This window comes from Salmo trutta, chromosome 9 (assembly GCF_901001165.1).
Source record: "Salmo trutta chromosome 9, fSalTru1.1, whole genome shotgun sequence".
NCBI classification, from domain to species: domain Eukaryota; kingdom Metazoa; phylum Chordata; class Actinopteri; order Salmoniformes; family Salmonidae; genus Salmo; species Salmo trutta.
The window spans coordinates 36,191,213-36,217,740 of NC_042965.1; the positions used below are offsets into that span (position 1 = coordinate 36,191,213).

General features: G+C 41.4%; 1 protein-coding gene across 4 annotated transcripts in view; it reads right to left on the reverse strand.

Annotated features, from left to right (window-relative positions):
- Nucleotides 1-21,521, reverse strand: part of LOC115200482 (potassium channel subfamily T member 1) — a 136,092-nt gene extending 114,571 nt beyond the window's left edge. For 2 of the 4 annotated variants that reach the window (XM_029763590.1, XM_029763589.1), the window contains exons 1-3: nt 21,353-21,520; nt 6,170-6,218; nt 4,461-4,628 (exon numbers count right to left, since the gene is read on the reverse strand). In XM_029763590.1, the coding sequence (XP_029619450.1) occupies nt 4,461-4,628; nt 6,170-6,218; nt 21,353-21,419 (284 nt within the window). In that variant the 5' untranslated portion in view covers nt 21,420-21,520. Of the gene's footprint in view, nt 1-4,460; nt 4,629-6,169; nt 6,219-19,961; nt 20,077-20,395; nt 20,600-21,352 lie in introns of those variants that run through there. The other 2 variants (XM_029763585.1, XM_029763586.1) reach the window with 2 other exon arrangements.
- Nucleotides 21,522-26,528: the final 5,007 nt, after the last annotated feature.

Consider the following 26,528-nt stretch of genomic DNA (forward strand, 5'->3'; position numbering starts at 1 on the left):
ATCCAGCCGGATGGACAGGTCCACCAGCTGGTCGAATGTGAGAGTGGTGTCCCTGCAGGCCAACGACCGACAGACGTCCTCGCGCAGACTGCACCGGTAGAGATCGATCAGGGCCCTGTCGTTCCATCCCACGCTGGCGGCCAGGTTCCGGAATTCCAATGCGAACTCCTGTGCGCTCCTCGTCCCCTGCCGCAGGTGGACGAGACGTTCACCCGCCGCTCTACCCTCAGGCGGATGGTCAAAGACTGCCCGGAAGCGGCGGGTGAAATCCTCGAAGTGGTCCAACACCGCTTCTTCTTCCCCCCCATACGGCGTTGGCCCACTCCAGGGCTTTCCCTGAGAGGCAGGAGACGAGGGCGGCGATGCTCTCTCGGCCCGAAGGAGCCGGGTGGACAGTTGCCAGGTAGAGCTCTAGCTGGAGCAAGAAACCCTGACAATCCGGCGCCGTTCCATCATACTCCTTCGGGAGGGCGAGCCGTATCCCACTGGGCCCGGGTGAAGGAGGGGTGAGTGATGGTGAGACTGGTGTTGCTGGTGGAGCTGGTGGAGACACTGGAGGGACTCCTCTTCTCTCCTAAAGCTCCATGGTTTGTAGCATGCGATCCATTGGCGCTGCCGAGATGCTGCAGCATGGCAGCATGCTGCTGGACTTGCTCGTCACTCCCTACTGCTGGGGCACCTGCTCCTGCTGACTACATTCATTTTGGTGCGTGTTTCTGTCAAGGCTGTTGGTAACTGGTGAAAGGAGTCAGACGCAGGAGAGCTGATGGACGTGGACAAGGTATTTAATTCAAGAAAACACCAGTATAAACACAATACTATGATGCTGGAAAAATACCGGTACCACAAAATAAACGGACGTAATAACAAAACCCGGTAACAACATACCAGCCGTCAGATACAGCCTTACAATAAAACAAACACGCACACAAACATGGGGGAAATCAGAGGGTTAAATAATGAACATGTAATGGAGGAATTGAAACCAGGTGTGTAAAAAACAAAGACAAAACAAATGGAAAATGAAAAGTGGATCGATGATGGCTAGAAGGCCGGTGACGTCAACCGTCGAACGAACAAGGAGAGGGACCGACTCTGGCGGAAGTCGTGACAGTACACCCCCCCGACACGCAGCTCCAGCAGTGCGCCGATACCGGCCTCGGGGACAACCCGGAGGGCGAGGCGCAGGGCGATCCGGATGGAGACGGTGGAACTCCCGCAGCATAGAAGGGTCCAATATGTCCTCCACCGGCATCCAGCATCTCTCCTCCGGACCGTACCCCTCCCACTCCACGAGGTACTGAAGGCGAGACATGGTGAGAATAGCGTTCAGCTTTACGGCGCTGATATAAAACATACTGAAAGCAATTTCCTGCTGAGAGAGAGAGAGAGATAAGGAGAGAAGGGATATATTGAGAGAGGGGGAGGGGTTGAGAGAGATACAGGGGGATAGAAAGAGGGAGAGAGACAGCGAGAGAGGGTCCTGGGGCTCTGTTCACAAACACAAACAGACCCCACAGAGCCCCAGGACAGCAACACAATTAGACCCAACCAAATCATGAGAAAACAAAAAGATAATTACTTGACACATTGGAAAGAATTAACAAAAAAACTGAGCAAACTAGAATGCTATTTGGCCCTTAAAATAGAGACTACACAGTGGCAGAATACCTGACCACTGTGACTGACCCAAACTTAAGGAAAACTTTGACTACGTACAGACTCAGTGAGCATAGCCTTGCTATTGAGAAAGGACGCCGTAGGCAGACATGACATTTGAAATGTCTTTATTCTTTTGGAACTTCTGTGAGTGTAATGTTTACTGTTCATTTTTATTGTTTATTTCACTTTTGTTTATTATCTACTTCACTTGCTTTGGCAATGTTAACATATGTTTCCCATGTCAATAAAGCCCTTAAATTGAATTGATTTGAGAGAGAAGGGCAGAGAGAAAAGAGTCAGTGTCACATGCGTCGTTGTAGGTAGACCAAAATGCAGCGGGTATATTTATCATCTTCTTACTTTATTGAAGGAAAAACATATAAACAAAACAAACAAAGAAAACAGTCCCGTAAGGTACACAGACTAAACAGGAAATACCCAGCCACAAACACAAGAGAACACTAACCCACTTAAATATGTCCTCCAATTAGAGGCAACGACAACCAGCTGCCTCTAATTGGAGGTCGTTGCCAAAACCCCAACATAGAAATAGAAAACTAGATAACCACATAGAAATAGATAACATAGAACAAAACCCAAAAAACCCGAAACACACAAAACAAACACCCCCTGCCACGCCCTGACCAAACTACAGTAACAAATAACCCCTTTTACTGGTCAGGATGTGACAGTCAGAGAGAGGGAGTGAGCAAGTGGGAAGGATAAAGAGAGGACAAAGTGACAGAGAGCGATGTGAGACGTCACATTGACTCTCACAAAAGCAGCTTTACCTTGAAATTTCAGGCAGCAGCAGAAAGGGATTTCACTCTTTTTCCAGCAATAAAAAGAAATACAGTTGATGTACTAGCTAATCAGGCCACAGCGATATTGGACATGTTCAGAAGAAATACAATCTACAGACGGTAATGGACTCCTGGGTGAGACGTGTGCTACTGGAATTGACATGTTGACCCTAGAAATACAGAAATAACAATAACAATAACTCTTGCTCTGATCTTTTAAGAAGAATTTATAAAACCAATTGCTACTGACAGACTAAATTCCCCCAATAGCGATATCTGTCAACAAACGAATGAGCTTCAATACACAACATATCATGCCAATACCTTTGGTTACTATTGATTTTGTTGGGTTAAGGTGTTTTTATTACCGAATTCCAACTCATTTGTCATTAATCACGTAGCTCACACTGTAAAAAGTATTCATATGGCTCGAAGCTCAGTCTTTACTGCAACGCTATATCAAATCAGCCATGTCCAGTCCAGCCTGTCAGCCAATCAGAGCCTGACCCACGATACAGTCAGGTAGAACTCACACAGTGACAGGCAGCTGCTGATGTTGATAGACCACTAGTGCTTTCAAATTTTCAGAACACAAGCTAGCTACAGATGCTAAATTTGATAATCCTGTTGTTGCAGGAATTTTCTTGCACAGCAGGAAATGCAAACTTGCAGTGTATCCAAGGTTTAAAAAGGCTTCTAAGGTTGTTGTATCCAATTTAACATTTCAGACTTGATTTGCCCTAAGGAAAAATGTATCAACCCCTACAAAAAAATGGCAATTAATTATAATCAACATAACAATTAATTTGTTTCCTGTTGATGCAGGATTATTTTCAGGCTCTGAAATTAAGATAAAGCATCTGTACTCTCAGAAGAACGCTCCACAATCACCTAATAGAAAACCCAAAACCCTTCAAATTACTTTTAAATGGTGGAATCCCATCTGGACTAAAGTGTGTTATAATGACTTAGTAACCACATTATGAAACTATGCAGAATTTAACACCAACCACTTAGCTACATCTGCCTGCAGCAAATAAACATAAAACTCCATTCTGTTCTTCCCACACTGAGTTTCATTCATTTCAGCACCACCTTGAAGGACATCTCCACATTACAGCAGTGAAGCAGAATGCATTTATTCAATGGCTGAGGGAATTCAATTCCAAATCTCTTGAGTCATGATGACAGTCAAATTCCATGTGACTGTTTAGTCACGGTAATTAGGCTTCTCCAAGCTCTGATGCTGCTGATGGTCATTACTAGCCTACCAAACTTGCTAATTGCCTGGTACTCAGCACTCTATTGTCCCTCTAATCACTCTGAGAAGAAGAAAAACTACCGTACACACAGTCCACCCATGCAACACTCATGCACACACACACACACACACGCTCATGCACACACACACACACACACACACACACACACACACACGCTCACGCACACGCGCGCAAACACACACACACACACACACACACACACACACACACACACACACACACACACACACACACACACACACACACTGTGCAATCGGGGCCCTTGCAGCAGTGTAAATGAGTGCCCCTGGGCAGTATTATATAATCTTTACAGATGTATTATATAATCTTTACAGGTGTATTGTATAATCTTTACAGATGTATTATAGCATCTTTACAGGTGTATTGTATAATCTTTACAGGTGTATTGTATAATCTTTACAGGTGTATTGTATAATCTTTACAGGTGTATTGTATAATCTTTACAGGTGTATTATATCATCTTTATAGGTGTATTATATCATCTTTATAGGTGATATATATCATCTTTACAGGTGTATTGTAAATCTTTACAGCTGTATTATATAACCTTTACTGGTATGTTGTAGAATCTTTATAGTTGCATTATATAATCATTACAGGTGTATTATATTACAGGTGTATTATATAATCTTTACAGGTGTATTATATAAACTTTACAGGTGTATTATCTTTACAGGTGTATTACCATTACCTGTCGTCGTTCTGAAAGGACTGGTCCCCCAGCAGCAGGTCCCTGAAGCGGTAGCGGGGCGGTAGAGGAGGGACCTCAGAGTCCACCTCCAACTTGAGGGCTGAGATGTCCAGAATAACTCCACTGTTGCTGCTGTTGTTCTTCTGGAGGGTCTCCGTGGAGTCAGACCTGACAACATACAAAGAAATCTAAGAAAGACATACTGTATAAAAAAAATATGTAGGGTTGGATGACTTAAGACACGATCTCTGATTGCTGGCAAGCAGCTTTTGATATGATCTCTGACACTGACATACTGAGTTGCTGACAGAGCACTGAGGAGGTTAGAATATAGTCTCACATGGGGATATGATATGTTTTGAGTTGTTGACAGCACAGAGGTACAACTATGATATGTCTCAATGGTTGACAGCAAGGCTTAACATGCACATCCATGTACTTTATCTCCTCTTATGCTGTAACGTTCCATTGCAATGAAAGGGAAAGGAATGACAAGCAAACAGAGAAGGAAAATACATTTTTATCAAGGGATTTGTTAATATCTGGGTCGATGCAAGAGTATGTGTGTGTTTGTGTGTGTGCATGCATGCGTGTGTGTGTGTTTGAGTGTTTAAAGTGATCAAAACAGAGTTGTACAGATCCCCAATGAGCACTTACACAAATATATAAAATCTGATTAAATCAATGGCCTGATCAACTGCCCAGAGTCTGGGCCATCCACATTTTCACTACATGAGCAAAAATGTATAAAAAAATGCTGAATCGATTTCCTACACTTTTGGCATTAGATGGGATTTTTAGAAACAGACCTGTTCGAGAGGGAAAATGTTAAATCCATCAATTTATGCAGTAATTGAATGGTAAGATTATCCTAAGCAATTTGGATCCAGTTAAAATGGAAAGGTTTCTCTCCGCATTAAATAACTACGCCACAAATCTGCACATTTTGATTAAGTGAAATTTGATGTCTGCATTAAACCCCCTAGGGAACACAGACCATCTCCCTAGCTGAACATATAGCCTGCATCCCAAAATGGCACCCTATTTCCTACAGATGCCGTATCTTCATCTGAGCAAGTTTGAAAACACAGCATGAAAATAATCCTGCAGCAACAGAAAATGTGAATTGTTATGTGGATTATTATGAATGGACATTTTTTGTAGGGCACGCTACATTTTACGTTAGGGCAAATATTTTAAAGTGGAAATTTCTAACTTTAGAAGCCTTTTTGAACCTTGAGTACGATACAAGTTTGCATTTCCTGCTGAGCAAGAAACTTCCTGCAACAACAGGATGATCAAATTAAGATTCAGCATGTGTATATAGCCACAGTAGTGCACTAGTTTTGAGCAGAGCCCTCTGGTCAAAAGTAGTGCACAACATAGAGAATAGGGTGTCATTTGGGAGGCAAGGTTTAATAAATGTTCTGTACAGAATGGTAGTATTGGTTGGAGCAGTCCACTGAATACACAATTAAACATAGTCAAATGAAAATAAACAGGTTTCAATTATTCAGGATCACTCTGGGACCATTTCATTATGGCTGCTGTATTGATACTGGTGGAGTGTTTGAGTAGAAGAACAAACAAATTTAGGCTTACAGCCGATCAACACACACACACACACACACACACACACACACACACACACACACACACACACACACACACACACTATTTTCATGTCAGTGCTTGTTAAGAAACATTACCTGTCACCATGGGAACTTGAGGATCGACGCAGCGGGCTCATGGTTGCGTCTTGGTGAGTGATTTAGGAAAATTTGAGAGAGAGAAAGAGAGAGAGAGAAAGAGAGGGAGTGAGAGAGAGAGAGACAGAGAGAGAGAGAGAGGAAAAGAGAGGAAAAGAGAGAGGAAAACATGAGTTCAACATGAATAATACATCTACAAGGTGAGGGGTACACAGTGTGTAACACGATAGCACACACAGCATACACATCAGCTTAACTCTGTGCTGCTGCTGAGGCAAACCAATCCCTCTGAAGTTAGCTCTTCTACTTCTTTACTTTCCTTCTTTAAGGATTACTCCGACATGCGGCTGATGGCTGAGACGAGCTGGGACAAACCCTCTGGGTGGCTTATGTCTCACTATAACACTGTTTCATGAAAAGTCAAAGTAATGTTTTAGATCAGTGGAATTCAAAGTCAGGGTCGCAATGGAAACAGCAGTAGGGTCGCCAAAAAGTCAAGAAATATATGTATATTTAAGAGTATAGAATTAATTTTTTGAGAAAGATCATTTGAAAAATACAATTTTAATGAGTAAATGTATTCATTGGTTTCTTTTCATTTTGATAAGAGATGAAAATGCAATGAACTGAAAGTTATTTGACGATGTCAAATCAAAATGTACTGTTTTTAGGGGTGGTGTCACGTTCGCTATCTTCAAACTCCCTGTCGTAAATCAACCAAGGCGCAGTGTGCTTGTAATTCCACATCTTTTATTGAGGTGAAACTGAACAAAACAATAAACAAAAAAGAACGTGATGCAACTGAGGCGCACACAAAACAGAAATAATAATTACCCACAAACAGTGGTGGGGAAAAGGCTGCCTAAGTAGGATTCCCAATCAGAGACAACGATAGACAGCTGCCTCTGATTAGGAACCATACTCGGCCAAAACACAGAAATACACAACATAGAATGCCCACCCCACATCACAGCGTGACAGGTGGGGCGGGATCGCAAGAAATTCTTGGGGAAAAAATGGGGTCCCTGCTGAAAAATTCTGAATACCACTGTTTTAAATTTAGGCAATGTGTTACGTGGAGCCTTTGATAATCAACAAGCAGTAAAGTGCCTCTCTGATTTGCTGTAAAAACACTCTGTCTAACAGAATGTGTGAATGTCTCAATCTTCAAACTAAATGGATTGTTGATGGGTTAAGACAAAACATCTTCTCTATCAGACCTCTGCTTGTACTGTGAGTTCAATTTGTAAATTATTCAAGAATCAACAAATATACATCATTAATATAAACGTCCAGAAATGTATGTACCAATCCCAGATTGCCCCTTAAACACAGTATAGCCACATTGTAATACAAGGAGGGGTCAGCTCTTTCTGACTGGATCGTCCACTGAATACTCGCTGCTGCCATTGTTGCTTTGAAACGAGCAGCGTGAGCACTCAGCTTTATCGCCTAGCCATGGTTTATCATGATGAAGTATTTGTGAGACAACCCCTCTCTCTCTCTCTCTCTCTCTCTCTCTCTCTCTCTCTCTCTCTCTCTCCACACGATTTGCTCTCCAAACATCTTTTCTCATACCACTAAGTGGACAATATGGGACTCAAATGGGTTATTTGCTGATCTTGTGTGTGACGAATGCTTCACTCCAAAAAAAGGTCATAATTTCTAAACCCTTCGTTTGATCCTTCAGAAATGTACAGACTTTATCAAGCAACAAATTAGCTTACCAACATAAAAACACAATGATTTCTGTGTTAATATGGAGGAAAGAAAAGTCATCTCTCTTTTGTATACTAGTGGTGTGCTGAAAATGTGGACTCAATAGTAGTGGGCTCGAAGCATAAATGTTGGCACAGAGGTAGATAGATGTACAGTATGTACTCTGAACATTTATAGATATGGAGCCACCTCAGATTTGGCCCCTGGGGGGCGTGGCAGCCACTATAACTCAAAAATAACTAAAAAATATAAATAAATATTTACATATTGTCTCTATAACAAGTTGAGTTGATAGCCCATAGCATTCCAAAGTTAAAGTTAAAAGACTGATGGCACCGGTGCCCATATACTGTAGCCTGTATAACATATCACCATAGCATAGCAGTGGCAATTTTTGTTAATACTGGAATGTCAGATTAACTCAATCGCCAATTTCTGCCTCTGAATTTCACAAAAACATAAAATAACCGTTCAAAACATGAAAAACATACATAAATGTATATTTTTAAACATAGAATTAGATTTTAATTGTGTGAAAATGTTCTAATGTGTGTAAAATATGCTTATTTTTGGAAATATAAAACATTTACTTGTGTTGCAAAAGGTTAATAAAATAAAAAGTGTTACTGTTTGACAGAAAGTGTCTTTTTGCCATCATTTCCAGTTTGTGGGTGGAAAAAATATACGTTTTTGTGCTTTTAGTGGTCGAAATATGTTGGTGCTTTTAGGGTTAATCTTTGTACCATGCTCAACGTCCCAACTCCTTATCTGGAGCTCTCATACAGTATATTAAGTACATGACTATATGGTTCAGCCCTGTAGGCGGTCATCATGAGAGAATGGGCAGGCTGGAGTGGGCTCATAACAGAGAGAGAGAGAGTGAGAGTGAGAGTGAGAGTGAGAGAGAGAGAGAAAGAGAAAGAGAGAGAGAGGCAGACCTGGCTTTCAAGAAAAGACAGGCTATGTGCACACTGGCCACAAAGTGAGGTGGAAACTGAGCTGCACTTCCTAACCTCGTGCCAAATGTATGACCATATTAGAGACACATATTTCCCTCAGATTACACAGACCCACGAAGAGATCAAAAACAAATCAACATTTTGATAAACTCCCATACCTATTGGGTCAAATACCACTGTCACGACTTCCGCCGAAGTCGGTTCCTCTCCTTGTTCGGGCGGCGCTCGGCGGTCGACGTCATTTTCCACTGGTTTTGTCTGTTTCCCACACACCTGGTTTTCATTTCCCAATTACTGGTCATGTATTTAACCCTCTGTTTCCCCCATGTCTTTGTGTGTGATTGTTTATTTTTAAGGTCAGTACGTTTCTGGCTGGTTCGTTCTGTTTCCCCCATGTCTTTGTGTGTGATTGTTTATTGTTAAGGTCGGTACGTTTCTGGCTGGTTCGTTCTGTTTCCCCCATGTCTTTGTGTGTGATTGTTTATTGTTAAGGTCGGTACGTTTCTGGCTGGTTCGTTCTGTTTCCCCCATGTCTTTGTGTGTGATTGTTTATTGTTAAGGTAGGTACGTTTCCGGCTGGTTCGTTCGTGCTGTGCTCACCCATGTTGTGTGGCAACCATTATTGTTCGCACATTGATTTTGTTACTTTGTGCTATTTTCTCAAGTAAAGTGCGTTGTTCACTCATCTCTGCTCTCCTGCGTCTGACTTCATGCACCAGCTACACCCACCGCCTGACAACCACAGTGTGCAATCACAGAAGCAAGATTTGAAAACTGTTGCAACAAGCTAAGGGAAACCAGTGAACAAACACCACTGTAAACACAACCTATATTCACGTTTATTTGCTTTCCCTTTTGTACTTTAACTATTTGCACATCATTACAACACTGTACAGTCGTGGCCAAAAGTTTTGAGAATGACACAAATATTGATTTCCACAAAGTTTGCTGCTTCAGTGTCTTTAGATATTTTTGTCAGATGTTACTATGGAATACTGAAGTATAATTACAAGCATTTCATAAGTGTCAAAGGCTTTTATTGACAATTACATGAAGTTGATGCAAAGAGTCAATATTTGCAGTGTTGACCCTTCTATTTCAAGACCACTGCAATCCGCCCTGGCATGCTGTCAATTAACTTCAGGGCCACATCCTGACTGATGGCAGCCTATTCTTGCATAATCAATGCTTGGAGTTTGTTAGAATTTGTGGGCGCTTGCTGGACTTTCTTGGGCGCCCTGAAGCCTTCTTCACAACAATTGAACCGCTCTCCTTGGCGCTTGCTAGACTTTCTTGGGCGCCCTGAAGCCTTCTTCACAACAATTGAACCGCTCTCCTTGAAGTTCTTGATGATCCGATAAATGGTTGATTTAGGTGCAATCTTACTGGCAGCAATATCCTTGCCTGTGAAGCCATTTTTGTGCAAAGCAATGATGACGTCATGTGTTTCCTTGCAGGTAACCATGATTGACAGAGGAAGAACAATGATTCCAAGCACCACCCTCCTTTTGAAGCTTCCAGTCTGTTATTCGAACTCAATCAGCATGATAGAGTGATCTCCAGCCTTGTCCTCGTCAACACTCACACCTGTGTTAACGAGAGAATCACTGACATAATGTCAGCTGGTCCTTTTGTGGCAGAGCTGACATGCAGTGGAAATGATTTTGGGGGATTCAGTTCATTTGCATGGCAAAGAGGGATTTTGCAATTAATTGCAATTCATCTGATCACTTATCATAACATTCTGGAGTATTTGCAAATTGCCATCATACAAACGGAGGCAGCAGACTTTGTGAAAATTAATATTTGTGTCATTCTCAAAACTTTTGGCCACGACTGTATATATACACAATATGACATTTGAAATGTCTTTATTCTTTTGCAACTTCTGAAAGTGTAATGTTTACAGTTCATTTTTTATTGTTTATTATCTATTTCACTTGCTTTGGCAATGTTAACATGTTTCCCATGCCAATAAAGCCCTTAAATTGAATTGAAATGTCATTTCATTGAGAGAGAGAGATAGAGAGAGAGAGCAGTATCATCAACAGCAGACTTCTACATTTCCTCAGTGAAAACAATGTACTGAGCAAATGTCAAATTGGCTTTTTACCAAATTACCATATGACAGACCACGTATTCACCCTGTACACCCTAATTGACAACAAACCAAAACAAAGGCAAAGTCTTCTCAAGGTTTGTTGATAAAAAATATATATTTTGACTCAATTTGTCATGAGGCTCTGCTGTAAAAATTGACGGAAAGTGGTGTTGGGGGAAAACATACAACATTTTAAAATTGTTTTTATATAACTAGGTAAAACCCATTGAGGTAAAAACCTATTTTGCGAGGGTGACATGGCAAGAAGGCAAAACAAATAAATAGCAGTGTGTCCATAAAACATTATAGAAATATACAGAATACAGACAAAAGACCAAGTGCCACAAGTTAAAGATACAATTGAAGATTAGAAACAACTGCAGTTGTCACAAACAGTGTTGTCAATCAGAGTCTTAAAAACAGGCAAAAACACTAACTCCTCTAACTTTAAAATCTTCTGAAGCATGTTCCAGGATGAAGGGGAATTATGTGAAAAAATTTTTTTTCCCATCTCAGTTCTAGCCTTATGAACAGACAAGGACAGCAGCGACATTATAAAATCCATTTACACAAACAACAAGTGTGCGGTAAAAATTGGCAAAAAACACACATTTCTTTTCACAGGGCTGTGGGTTGAGACAGGGATGCAGCTTGAGCCCAACCCTCTTCAACATATACAGTACATTCGGAAAGTATTCAGACCCCTTGACTTTTTCCACATGTTGTTACGTTTCAGCATTATTCTACAATGGATTAAATTATATATATTTCTCATCAATCTACACACAATACCACATAAGTCCCCCGGTACTGCTGCTCATTCCATGCAACAGTTCTATTTCACCGGCTTTCTAGGCGTCACTGAACTGGATTCATTACCACCAACCCTGGACTGTCTTGTCTTATTACGCACACCTGGTTCCCATTCCCCCTGATTAGTATGTTATATATGTGCCCTCTGTTCCCCATTGTCCTTGTCGGTTATTGTTCCCATGTCAGTTGGTCTTGTGAGTACCTGTGCTTTATTGTTTCGGCTTTCGTGCTACGTGTATTGTGCACTTGTTCTTTTGGGTCTCGTCCCGTGTAGTGTTATGACGGGTCTCGTCCCATGCAATATTAAGAGGTTTAAACCTTGCTCTTTTGTTTGGGTTACATCCCTGTGTATTTTATATATGGGTTAGTTTTGGGCTTCGTCCCCGTGTTGTCCCGTGTCTTTTTCAAACCTTATTTACATAAGTATTCAGACCCTTTGCTATGAGACTCGAAATTGAGCTCAGGGGCATCCTGTTTCCATTGATCATCCTTGAGATTTTTCCACCTGTGGTAAATTCAATTGACTTGACATTTAAGGTCCCACAGTTGACCGTGCATGTCAGAGCAAAAATCAAGCCATGTGGTCAAAGTATTTGTCGGTAGAGCCCTGAGACAGGATTGTGTCGTGGCACAGATCTGGGTAACGGTACCAACATTTTTTTTCAGCATTGAAGATCCCCAAGAACACAGTGGCCTCCATCATTCTTAAATGGAAGAAGTTTGGAACCACCAAGACTCTTCCTAGCCCGGCCAAACTGAGCAAACTGAGAAGGGCCTTGGTCAGGGAGGTGACCAAGAACCAGATAATCACTCTGACAGAGTTTCAGGGTTCCCAAAGGACTCCCAGACCATGAGAAACAAGATTCTCTGGTCTGATGAAACCAAGATTGAACTATTTCGCCTGAATGCCAAGCGTCACATCTGGAGGAAACTTTGCACCATCCCTACGGTGAAGCATGGGGGTGGCAGCGTCATGCTGTCGGGATGTTTTTCAGTGGCTGGGACTGGGAGACTCGTCAGGATCGAGGGAACGATGAACGGAGCAAAGTACAGAGAGATCCTTGATGAAAACCTGCTCCAGAGCCAAGACAACGCAGGAGTGGATTTGGGACAAGTCTCTGAATGTCCTTGAGTGGCCCAGCCAAAGCCCGGATTTGAACCCGATCAAACATATCTGGAGAGACCTGAAAATAGCTGTGCAGCGACGCTCCCCATCCAAGCTGACAGAGCTTGAGAGGATCTGCAAAGAAGAATGGGAGATACTCCCCAAATACAGGTTTGCCAGCTTGTAGCGTCATACCCAAGAAGACTCAATGATGTAATCGCTGCCAAAGGTGCTTCAACAAAGTACTGAGTAAAGGGTCTGAATACTTATGCCAATGTCATAATTCCATTTTTATTTTTAATACATTTGCAAAAAATTCTAAAAACCTGTTTTTGCTTTGTCATTATGGGGTATTGTGTGTAGATTGATGAGGGGAAAAAACGATTTAATCATTTTCAGAATAAGGCTGTAACATAACAAAATGTGGAAAAAGTCAAGGGGTCTGAATACTTTCCGAATAAACTGTATATCAACGTATTGGCGAGGGCACTAGAACAATCTGCAGCACCCGGCTTCACCCTATAAGAATCTGAAGTCAAATGTCTACTGTTTGCTGATGATCTGGTGCTTCTGTCCCCAACTAAGGAGGGCCTACAGCAGCACCTAGATCTTCTGCACAGATTCTGTCAGACCTGCTTGGGCCCTCTCAGTAAGACAAAAAGAATGGTGTTCCAAAAAACGTCCAGTTGCCAGGACCACAAATACAAATTCCATCTACACACCGTTGCCATAGAGCACACACAAAACTATACATACCTATGCCTAACCATCAGCGCCACAGGTAACTTCCACAAAGTTGTGAACGATCTGAGAGACAAGGCAAGAACGGCCTTCTACGCCATCAAAAGAAACATAAAATTCGACATAGGGTCTGGCTAAAAATACTTTAATCCGTTATAGAACCCATTGATCTTTATGGTTGCGAGGTCTGGGGTCTGCTCACCAACCAAAAAACACCAAATATCCTGTGTACAATGTAAAACAAATAATGCATGCAGAGACGAATTAGGCCGATACTTACTAATTATTAAAATGCAGAAAAGAGACATTAAATTCTACATACACCTAAAAGGAACCGATTCCCAAACCTTCCATAACAAAGCCATCACCTACAGAGAGATTAACTTGGAGAAGAATCCCCTAAGAAAGCTGGTCCTGGGGCTCTGTTCACAAACACAAACAGACTCCACAAAGCCCCAGGACAGCAACAAAATTAGACCCAATCAAATCATGAGAAAACAAAAAGATAATCACTTGAATTAACAAAAAAAAAAACCTGAGCAAACTAGAATGTTATTTGGCCCTAAACAGAGAGTACACAGTGGCAGAATACCTGACCACTGTGACTGACCCAAACTTAAGGAATGCTTTGACTATGTACAGACTCAGTGAACAGGTTATGTGCACACTGCCCACAAAATTAAGTGGAAACTGAGCTGCATTTCCTAACCTCCTGCCAAATATATGACCAAATTAGAGACACATATTTCCCTCAGATCACACCATCACAGCAGCAAGATTTGTGACTTGTTGCCACAAGAAAAAGGCAACCGGTGAAGAACAAACACCATTGTAAATAAACCCAATATTTATGTTTATTTATTTACCCTTTAGTACTTTAACTATTTTCACATCGTTACAACACTGTATATAGCCATTATATGACATTTGAAATGTATATTCCTTTGGAACTTCTGTGAGTGTAATGTTTACTGTTCATTTTTTATTGTTTATTTCACTTATTTCACTTTTGTTTATTATCTATGTCACTTGCTTTGGCAAAGTAAACATATGTTTCCCATGCCAATAAAGCCCTTAAATTGAAATTGAAGAGGGAGCGAGAGACAGCGAGAGAGAGAGACTCTCTGATTAGCAGCCCAGAGGACAAACCCCGAGAAGCCTCCTGTCAGGAGAGTGTGGTGAGATGACGTGAGAGGGCCAGTGACCTTTGTATTTCATTGTTATTTTTACACTGCCTCTATGCACACTCACAAGACCCTCCACACTACACACACTGATACTCCAAAACACACACGAACACTCACTGCATCATCTGCTCACTCACACAAATGCACATACATTTATACTGACTCTCTACACACACTCACATACAAACAGCTGCTACTCTGTTTATACACTCACATACAAACTGCTGCTACTCTGTTTATACGCTCACATACAAACTTCTGCTACTCTGTTTACACACTCACATACAAACTGCTGCTACTCTGTTTATACACTCACATACAAACTGCTGCTACTCTGTTTATACACTCACATACAAACTGCTGCTACTCTGTTTATACACTCACATACAAAGTGCTGCTACTCTGTTTATACGCTCACATACAAACTGCTGCTACTCTGTTTATACGCTCACATACAAATCGCTGCTACTCTGTTTATACACTGACAAACTGCTGCTACTCTGTTTATACACTCACATACAAAGTGCTGCTACTCTGTTTATACACTCACATACAAACTGCTGCAACTCTGTTTATACGCTCACATACAAACTGCTGCAACTCTGTTTATACGCTCACATACTACTCTGTTTATCATTTATGCTGATGCCGAGTCACCTTACCCCTATATCTACCTCTATGGATCCAGTATCCCTGCACATTGTAAATCTGGTAGTGGAACTGACCCTGTATATAGTGTGCTTCCTTACTTTATCATGTTCTTCTTACTTCAGATTTTTACATCTTGTGTGTTTTTGTTCTACCTGGCTATTTTTAGTATTACATTGTTATTGATTACTGCATTCCTGGGGTTAGAGCTTGTAAGAAAGGCATTTCACTGTACTTGTGCATATGACATTAAAAACCTAAAACTTGAATGGACCAGGGGGGATGGGAGGTTGTGTGTGGGTGGGGGGGGGGGGTGAACAGAACAGATAGACGGCGACAGACCAGAGCAATGAGGACTTCACCCCCCCACCCCACCCATTAATCCCTTACTTATGAAATCGTCTTGACACACACACACACACACACACACACACACACACACACACACACACACACACACACACACACACACACACACACACACAGTGATACAGTGACACACACACGGTGAGACACACACACACGCATAATGCAGTACCAGTCAAAAGTTTGGACACACCTACTCATTCAAGGGTTTTACTTTATTTTTACTATTTTCTACATTGTAGAATAATAGTGAAGACATCAAAACTAGGAAATAAAATCTATGGAATCATATAGTAACTAAAAAAGTGTTAACTCATCCCAAACCATCTCAATTGGGTTGAGGGTCGGGTGATTGTGGAGGCCAGGTCATCTGATGCATCACTCAATCACTCTCCTTGATCAAATAGCCCTCACACAGCCTGGAGGTGTGTTTTGGATCATTGTCCTGTTGAAAACAAATGATAGTCCCACTAAACCCAAACCAGATGGTATGGCGTATCGCTGCAGAATGCTGTGGTAGTCATGCTGGTTAAGTGTGCCTTAAATAAATCACAGACAGTGTCACCAGCAAAACCCCCCCACACCACCTCCTCCATGCTTCACGGTGGGAACAACACATGCGGAGATCATCCGTTCACCTACTCTGCGTCTCACAAAGACACAGCAGTTGGAACCACAAATCTCCAATTTGGACTGATCCATTGCTCATGTTATTTGGCCCAAGCAAGTCTCTTCTTCTTATTGGTGTCCTTTAGTAGTGGTTTCTTTGCAGCAATTCAACCATGAAGGCCTAATTCACACAGTCTCTTCTGAACAGTTGATGTTGAGATGTGTCTGTTACTTGACCTCTGCGAAGCATTTATTTGGGCTGAAATCTGAGGTGCAGTTAACTCTAATGAACTTATCCTCTGCAGCAGAGGTAACTCTGGGTCTTCCTTTCCTGTGGCGGTCCTCACGAGAGGCAGTTTCATCATAGCGCTTGATGGTTTTTGCAACTGCACTTGAAGAAACTTTGAAAGTTCTTGAAATGTTCCGGATTGACGGACCTTCATGTCTTAAAGTAATGATGGACTGTTGTTTCTCTTTGCTTATTTGAGCTGTTCTTGCCATAATATGGACCTGGTATTTTACCAAATCTTCTGTATACCACCCCTACTATTTCACAACAAAACTAATTGACACAAACGCATTAAGAAGGAAAGAAATTCCACAAATTAACTTTTAACAAGGCACACCTGTTAATTAAAATGCATGAAGCTGATTGAGAGAATGCCAAGAGTGTGCAAAGCTGTCATCAAGGCAAAGGGTGGCTACTTTGAATAATCTCAAATATAAAATATATTTTGATTTGTTTAACACTTTTTTCATTGAATGAAGTCACAATGTTCATTCTGTTCTGTTCTTTACAAATGAAAGTAAATGTAAAAAACAATATAACAAACCCTAAAACAAGTTGGACCACAATAGTTCATCTTAGCCTGTCATGCAATTGGATTTCAAATGCAATAAATCAGATTAAACCAACGCCATTCACTAATTCTCCTTTCTAAATATTTATTTTCTCCAGATTAGACATCCAAATAAACATGCTTGGAATTATCGCAACGACACACAGCAGCCTACAATTTTAAAAGTTGAATGGACTGACGGCAACAGTGCATTGCCAACTAGCAGAGATGAGACCAAGTTACAATTTTGTAAGTCCTAAGCAAGTCCCAAGTAATAATCGTCAAGTCTCAAATAATGTCCCAAGTTCCACAACTCAGGTCGAGTCAAGTCACAAGTCCCTCCCTACTTTTGGGGTTCGAGTCCTCAAGTCAATGGTTAAGTGTTTTATGCCAATTTCATTGCAATTGCAATGCATCAGTGATTTTGGACCCACATGTTTTACAAACTGCATCTCTTATTTCCTCCACTACCACATAGTCTTTGAAACCAAATGCAACCATTTTGGGGACTGATGATGCCCTGATGCACCACAGGTCCCAGAGTGGTGGGGCAAATTGTTTTCCCTGAGACCTGGAGCTTTCCCTAATCTGGTAACCTAACCAGGTGCAAAACAGGATCATATAGGGAAAGACAGTGATTAATTATTAGTTGTAAAAATGTATTTATATGGGAGTGGAGCCAGACTAACATTTTAGTAATTTAGCAGACACTCTTATCCAGAGCGATTTACAGCAGCAATTAGGGTTAAGTGCCTTGCTCAAGGGCACACCAACAGATTTTTCACCTAACCGGCTCGGGATTCAAACGATTGACCTTTCAGTTAATGGCCCAACACTCTTAACCACTAGCCTACCTGCAACCTAGATATACAAATATTTTCTAAACAGGTCACATGGTTTTAAAGAAACTCTGGAAAAACTCAGGAGCCCAAACCTTTACACAGACACAACCACTGCAATTGGACAATCTGTTACGTTTTCAGATAAAATATTGTAATCAGATTACAGATACTTTTGAAAAACTAGATGATTACTTCGAGGACAACTTTAAAAATCAGAAAGGATTTTTGGGGAAAAAAAATATTATATTATTATATGTAATAGAAAGCGATGGGTTAGAAGGCGGCAGGTAGCCTATTGGTTAGAGCGTTGGGCCAGTAACCAGCAGGTAGCCTATTGGTTAGAGCGTTGGGCCAGTAACCAGCAGGTAGCCTAGTGGTTAGAGCGTTGGGCCAGTAACCAGCAGGTAGCCTAGTGGTTAGAGCGTTGGGCCAGTAACCAGCAGGTAGCCTAGTGGTTAGAGCGTTGGGCCAGTAACCAGCAGGTAGCCTAGTGGTTAGAGCGTTGGGCCAGTAACCAGCAGGTAGCCTAGTGGTTAGAGCGTTGGGCCAGTAACCAGCAGGTAGCCTATTGGTTAGAGCGTTGGGCCAGTAACCAGCAGGTAGCCTAGTGGTTAGAGCGTTGGGCCAGTAACCAGCAGGTAGCCTAGTGGTTAGAGCGTTGGGCCAGTAACCAGCAGGTAGCCTAGTGGTTAGAGCGTTGGGCCAGTAACCAGCAGGTAGCCTAGTAGTTAGAGCGTTGGGCCAGTAACCAGCAGGTAGCCTAGTAGTTAGAGCGTTGGGCCAGTAACCGAAAGGTTGCTAGATTTAATCCCTGAGCTGACAAGGTAAAAATCTGTCGTTCTGCCCCGAACAAGGCAGTTAACCCACTGTTCCTAGGCCGTTGTTGTAAATAAGAATTTGTTCTTAACTGATTTGCCTAGCTAAATAAAGGTTAAATAAATAAAACATTAAAAAAAATAAGTCTACATAACCAACCAATAAAGTAAAATTTAACATCCATATAAGGCCAGCTATGTAAACTTTAACATTGATTTATCCTGCGATAGATGTCATTCAATTGGTAACATACATTTTTTGTATTCTTCTAATGCCTCTTAACGGGAAAGTAATCTAACAGTAACAGAATGTAAACAGATTACTTTACTGAGTTTGGGTAATCCAAAAGTTACGTTACTTATTACAATTTTGGACAGGTAACTAGTAAATCTAACGGATTACATTTAGAATGTAACCTACCCATCCCTTGCCATAAATAGGCTACATAACATCACCACTACCCTGACCAGAGGGCAAGAGGGGACAGGTTGGCTGTAGTTGTTATCAGTTGCCTAGTTGATCAGACTGGGAAATCGTTTCGTTTTCTTCTCATACAGTTTAGGTGTAGGCTGCTGCAACATTTATGTGAAGAGTTCTTGCTTGAGTATGTCGGGAGTGATGTGTTATTACGTTCGCTAAATAAATACTGGAGGACAGTGGAGCGGCGCGGGCTTTGCTAGAAGACGTGCTTTGTGGTCTGCGCAACCTCTGATTTCTGCGAATCTGTTTGGTCGAGACAGAGAACAGAACGCACAGAACCTCCAGTACTCCGATAGAAAGGACAGATAGGCTTACATTGTGCGTGAGGTGACAAATCGAGTCTCTAGATTCGTACGGCTCAAGTCCAAGTTAAGTCACGAGTCATAGATGGTCAGGTCGAAGTCGAGTGACAAGTGTTTTTTCTTTTTGCCAAGTCTCAAGTCGCAAAATGTGCGACTCGTGACTCGAGTCCAAATTTCTCCCAAATAGGCTACAGATGTTTGGCTCTCGGTCAATTTCACTGCACTCGGCGTTAGCCAAGAAGCCAAGACTGTTTCCAGTCCTTACCTGGTTCTGTCGGTGTCCGCGGTCCCATCATCGTAAACACACGTCTTGTTTATGATAGAATATCTGCTGCACATTGTCCGTGCAGCCCCGGCTGTATCACGCTGGTGGTGGATGCCTTCCGATAAAAAAAGAAACCTTGGCTTGAAACATTCGTCTTATTCATTGATAAATTACATAAGAGGGGCGGAAAGGGAAGCGACCCCGCTGATGGCACTTGAAGAGGGTCCACGACCACGGAAAATGCTCCCGGGAGGTAGAGAAATTCGAGCATCTTCTGGTCCTCATGGATAAATTATGATTAGTTTACACTAGGCGACATCTCCGAAATAATGTTCCTTTTATCTTTCGATTTTACCAAACTGCTGTTCTTTTTGAAAGACTACTTGAAGTTGACATTTTTTTGCAAAACAGAAACATCAACAGTCTCTACTTACTTGAATTGATTGGTTAGAAAATATACTGTTTCCTTTGTAAAAAGATCAAACGCATTTCAAACCAGTCAAGTGACAGCATCTCTGTGATCCCTTCAGGATAGCATCATCCATGCCTTTTCTACTGTCACACAGCAACTGTCCTCCTCCTCTGCCCCTGTGTAAGGGCTGTGTTGATGGAATGGATGGGAGAATACACGTTCTCAGAATCCAACCAAAGCTCCTTGTCCACCCATACAACCCAACCATACACACCTCGCCATCTACCGGACAACCTAGCAATTATGTTTTTGCATCTTCTTCAAAATAGGCGTGTAATAAACAGCAATTAGTAGACTCCGCGCCCTAATATTACAAGCTTTTAACAGAATACGGCGTTTAAGAGTGAAGCAGACGCACGTGCCTTACTCCCTAATTGGCAATATCTGTAGATGTGGGTTTGAATTTGAACTCATCATAATTTCTACAGAAAGCTTGCCTGTTGGGAGTTATATGACTCACTTTCAAGGGAAGGTTGTAGGCTTCTGTATACAGTTGGCCTTCGGGGGTTATTATAGCGAAGTGCACTTTATCACTCAAGAGTCCTCTGGTGGCGTTTGATGGGATTGCAGCTCTACCTTCTCTGAGATTTAAGTGATTTCTTGTTTACACTGCAGCTAATTTTGGAATAACACTGACCTAGAATTGTTGTGTTTGTATAACAGTGTGTTGTATTGGCCTACATGTTGATGTCTGTAAATGCATGACTGCATCTCAAAGCTCAATAATCAAACACTATTTACAAATAGTACAACAGTTTTAGAATTTCAACAATAAATTACAATCATTTATTTCCTTTGGTCAAACATTTAGATATGAAAACACAAGAAAAGAAATGGAACCCCAATAAATAAACACTTATCTAGGCTACATGCAAAACACCAGACAATGCCACAAGCCTAACTCTATGATTCTACATACCTTCAATCTTCCTGTCTTCAGCAACTGGTTGTTTATATATTCCCCTTAAATTGAAGAACATATTCATGTTCTGTGTAGAGAGCAGTCACAGAGATCTGGACAGAGTTGTACAGCCTTTCAGAAAACAGCAGAAATGCTCACCAGCTGCTAACGTGAGTTCAAATGCTGGAGGTTTTGTCAATGCTCTGTGAGCAACTGCTTTGCTGCTTCCATCGTCATCACTTTCAAAGCATCTCAACCACTCAGAACTTTCCCAAACAATCAGTCATCGGTTACTTTATGTCCCTTGAAAATCTATTTTTGCCACAGATTTGGTTCTCCCCTTGTTGCAGTTGTTATAATCTGACCAGGGACATTGTTTTCTTTGCCTTTGCAGGAGTTTTGTAAGTTATAAAGCGTAGTGAATGTTGGGACTTCTGATTGCTCTGACATTTAGGGGATGACACAAAGGTTGGGACACACCCACACTGTTAATTGACATTGATAAGTGCTACTACAACAGGCAACTACACTACCGGTCAAAACGTTTAGAACACCTACTCATTCAAGCGTTTTTCTTAATTTTTTTATATTATCTACATTGTAGAATAATAGTGAAGACATCAAAACTATGAAATAACACATATGGAATCATGTAGTAACCCAAAAAGTGTTAAACATATCAAAACATATTTTATATTTGAGATTCTTCAAATAGCCACACTTTGCCTTGATGACAGCTTTGCACACTCTTGTCATTCTCTAAACCAGCTTCTTGAGCTAGTCACCTGGAATGCATTTCAATTAACAGGTGTGTCTGTTGTGTTGTGACATGGTAGGGGGGGTATACAGAAGATAGTCCTATTTTGGTAAAAGACAAAGTCCATATTATGTCAACAACAGCTCAAATAAGCAAAGAGAAACAACAGTCCATCATTACTTTAAGGCATGAAGGTCAGTCAATACAGAACATTTCAAGAACTTTTTAAGTTTCTTCAAGTGCAGTTGCTCTCATGAGGACCGCCACAGGAATGGAAGACCCAGAGTTACCTCTGCTGTAGAGGATAAGTTCATTAGAGTTACCAGCCTCAGAAATTGCAGCCCAAATACATGCTTCACAGAGTTCAAGTAACAGACACATCTCAACATCAACTGTTCAGAGGAGACTGTGAATCAGGCCTTCAGGGTCGAATTTCTGCAAAGAAACCACTACTAAAGGACACCAATAAGAAGAAGAGACTTTCTTGGGCCAAGGAACATGAGCAATGGACATTAGACCGGTGAAAATTTGTCCTTTGGTCTGGAGTCCAAATTGGAGATTTTTGGATCCAACCGCCATATCTTTGTGAGACGTGATGTGGGTGAACGGATGATCTCCACATGTGTATTTCCCACCGTAAAGCATGGAGGAGGAGGTGTGATGGTGTGGGGGTGCTTTTCTGGTGACACTGTCTGTGATTTATTTAGAATTCAAGGCACACTTAACCGGCATGTCCACGACAGCATTTTGCAGCGATACGCCATTCCATCTGGTTTGGGCTTAGTGGGACTATCATTTGTTTTTCAACAGGACAATGACCCAACACACCTCCAGGCTGTGTCAGGGCTATTTTACCAAGAAGGAGAGGGATGGAGTGCTGCATCCGATGACCTGGCCTCCACAATCCCCCGACCTCAACTAAATTGAGATGGTTTGGGATGAGTCGGACCGCAGAGTGAAGGAAAGCAGCCAACAAGTGCTCAGCATATGTGGGAACTCCTTCAAGACGGTTGGAAAAGTATTCCAGATGAAGCTGGTTGAGAGAATGCCAAGAGTGTGCAAAGCTATCATCAAGGCAAAGGGTGGCTATTTGAAGAATCTCAAATATAAAATATATTTTTATTTTTAGGTTACTACATGATTCCATATGTGTTATTTCATAGTTTTGATGTCTTCACTATTATTCTACAATGTAGAAAATAGTAAAAATAAAGAAAACCCTTGAATGAGTACAGTGGGGGGAAAAAGTATTTGATCCCCTGCTGATTTTGTACATTTGCACACTTACAAAGAAATTATCAGTCAAAACACAAGGCCAAGGCAACAAAGGAGTGGCTCAAGAAGAAGCACATTAAGGTCCTAGAGTGGCCTAGCCAGTCTCAAGACCTTAATCCCATAGAAAATCTGTGGAGGGAGCTGAAGGTTTGAGTTGCCAAACGTCAGCCTCGAAACCTTAATGACTTGGAGAAGATCTGCAAAGAGGAGTGGGACAAAATCCCTCCTGAGATGTGTGCAAACCTGGTGGCCAACTACAAGAAACGTCTGACCTCTGTGATTGCCAACAAGGGTTTTGCCACCAAGCACTAAGTCATGTTTTGCAGAGGGGTCAAATACTTATTTGCCTCATTAAAATGCAAATCAATTTATAACATTTTTGACATGCGTTTTTCTGGATATTTTTTTGTTGTTATTCTGTCTCTCACTGTTCAAATAAACCTACCATTCAAATTATAGACTGATCCTTTCTTTATCAGTGGGCAAACGTACAAAATCAGCAGGGGATCAAATACTTTTTTCCCCCACTTTAGGTGTTCTTAAACTTTTGACCGGTAGTGTATATCTACTGCTATCAAAAATGTAATCTACTGTAAAAACACAACTCACTCATGATGACAAAAATATTTCAATCAACACCATCAGGCCCATTTCACATGTCGCCTTAAAAGGTTATTCTGAATCACATCCTTTAACCTTTTTTGATCCAGCCTCTTCCCTCATAATATCCATCTGAACCTTTTCTGAACCTAATAGCCATCTGAACCTATTCACTATAGTGTACTACTTATGATGAGGGGTCATAGGGCTCTGGTCACAGTATACAGTATAGGGAACAGGGTGTCATTTGGGACGCAAACAAATACTTCCTAAATGACCTTTCTCTTTTCTAAATCTTCCTTCTCAACCTCCTTTTTCTATTCTCAGTCTTCAAGGGAAAACCCTCAACCCCCTTGACCCTGCCTCTTTCGTCCACACTCATCACACACTAATCAATAAAGAACCTCTGAAGAAACGCAATGCTATTTACAATTCACTATGTTGCCATTGAACAAATGGCATACACCTTCCGCTGTTTTTCTTACATAGAGGTGTCATGCCCATAGAGGGCACAAGGGCACGTGCCCCCTCATATATAAAAAAAAAATGACATTGTAAAATATTTTTTATTTTTTTTATTCATTTTTCAGATGTTAAATAAATGACAAACAAAACCATATCCGTCAGTGATATTTTGTGGAGGGGGGGCACACAAACTGGACCAGGCAAAGATGATCCCCTCCCCCCTATTCTCCACAGTAACTGGTTCCTTCCAAGGTGCACTATGGAGCAAAGATATGCTAGGCAGGACACTAGATACTCTAGTGCAGGTACCCCCTGGGGTACACACAATGCCGTTGTGGGGAAGCCAAACAAAAATGTGATTTATTAAAAAATAAATAATAATCTTCACATTTTCAAACAGTCCATTTATATTTTCCAATGGGGCTATACATTTGCGTGAGTTTTTTTCACTCGCCTGAGTAGCCTTGTTTCACTGCCAAAAATAGAATTAAGCCATCTAGTGTTCAGCGAAATAACAACACAATGTCAAATACAGGTAGCCTAGTCAAATAATTAACATCCAATCACATTAACCGTTACTCTCTCACGGGAATTCCACTAATGGTCCGTATGTAGCCAAACGTAGCTGCTGCTCCTTCCATTTGCTCGAAAATGGATAAATGGTTAAAAACAAAAGTAAGGCCCGCGTCAATAGAGACACATACCAGCTCTACTGGTAGTACTGATATTACCAGCAGTACTACACCTGCACCTGTCGACGACACAAGTTGTTCTGCTTCCATGAGCACATCCAATGCTAGCATCAGGAATTCTACTTTTGTTGTTAGCCGAGCTAGCATGGATACTGACAATTGTGAATCTTTTTCAGCCGAAGAGCTACTGCCCCCTTACCCGGGAAAGCACCAAACAACAGACAGGGACATTGGACCATCGAAGGGTCGCAAATATGATGAGAAATACATTGATTGGGAGTAGTGCCTTTCCTCAGCCACAGTGTGTTATATGTGCAAAAGTATTATCTCACAACTCAAGGAAACCTTCACTCTTGCGCAGACATTTAGAAACAAAACATGCCAATTTGAAAAAGAAGCACGGGAGTTTTTGAGCGAGAATTAAGATTACTTTTGAGTAGTAAGACATGTATAAAAGCAACAGATCCCATTAATAAGAAGGGTCTAGAAGCGTCTTGTATGGTGAGCTACCGAGTGGCTAGGACAGGCAAGCCCCATACTATTGTAGAGTACTTCATTCTTCCTGCTGTCGGGGATATGGCTGGGACAATGCTGTGGGAAAAGGCCCAAAAAACTATACAGACAATTTCTTCATCAAACAACACTGTTTCACAACGCATAGGTGACATGGCAGGAGATGTTTTGAAACAATTACTGCTTCGCATACAAGCCAGGGAATTCTATGCGTTACAGCTGGATGAGTCAACAGACGTGGCGGGCCTGGCACAGCTCCTGGTATATGTCCGTTACATTTATGGCTGAAGAACATACGCACATCCAGGTACTTTCCGCAGGTGCTGGAGTTGTAGGCAAACTCATGGAAAACGCCGCACACTGCTGCTCATGCTCCCAGGTGATATTTATTTACAATGTTTCGACCCTTAGGTCTTCATCAGGGATCCATATCCCAGGTGGGGGTGGAAGGTCCTATATATAGGGGCAGTACTCAGTGACATCACTTCCTAAAACAGGAGGTAAAAATGTATAACATAGTTTCACAATATTAACATTCAATGTATCAAAATATATGATCATACACAGAGAATGTGATCAATATTTATAGAAATATAAATACACATACAATATTCAATTAGGATAAAAAAACAACTTAGAATTATTGAAACAATAAGAACGGTTTCAACTCAAACTCCTCGTTAAGGCCAAGAGGGGACAGTGTGTTCAGCCTATGGATCCAGAAAGATTCCCTTTGAAGAAGTTTCCTCTCAATGTCCCCTCCCCTGTGTGACATCTTGACAATTTCTATTCCAATGTATCTCAGAGAACTAAAAGGAAGTCCAGCTTGTACAAAATTATTTTTTGATTTTTTTGTCTCACCTGTCCGTATATTGCTGAGGTCCTCACTGAT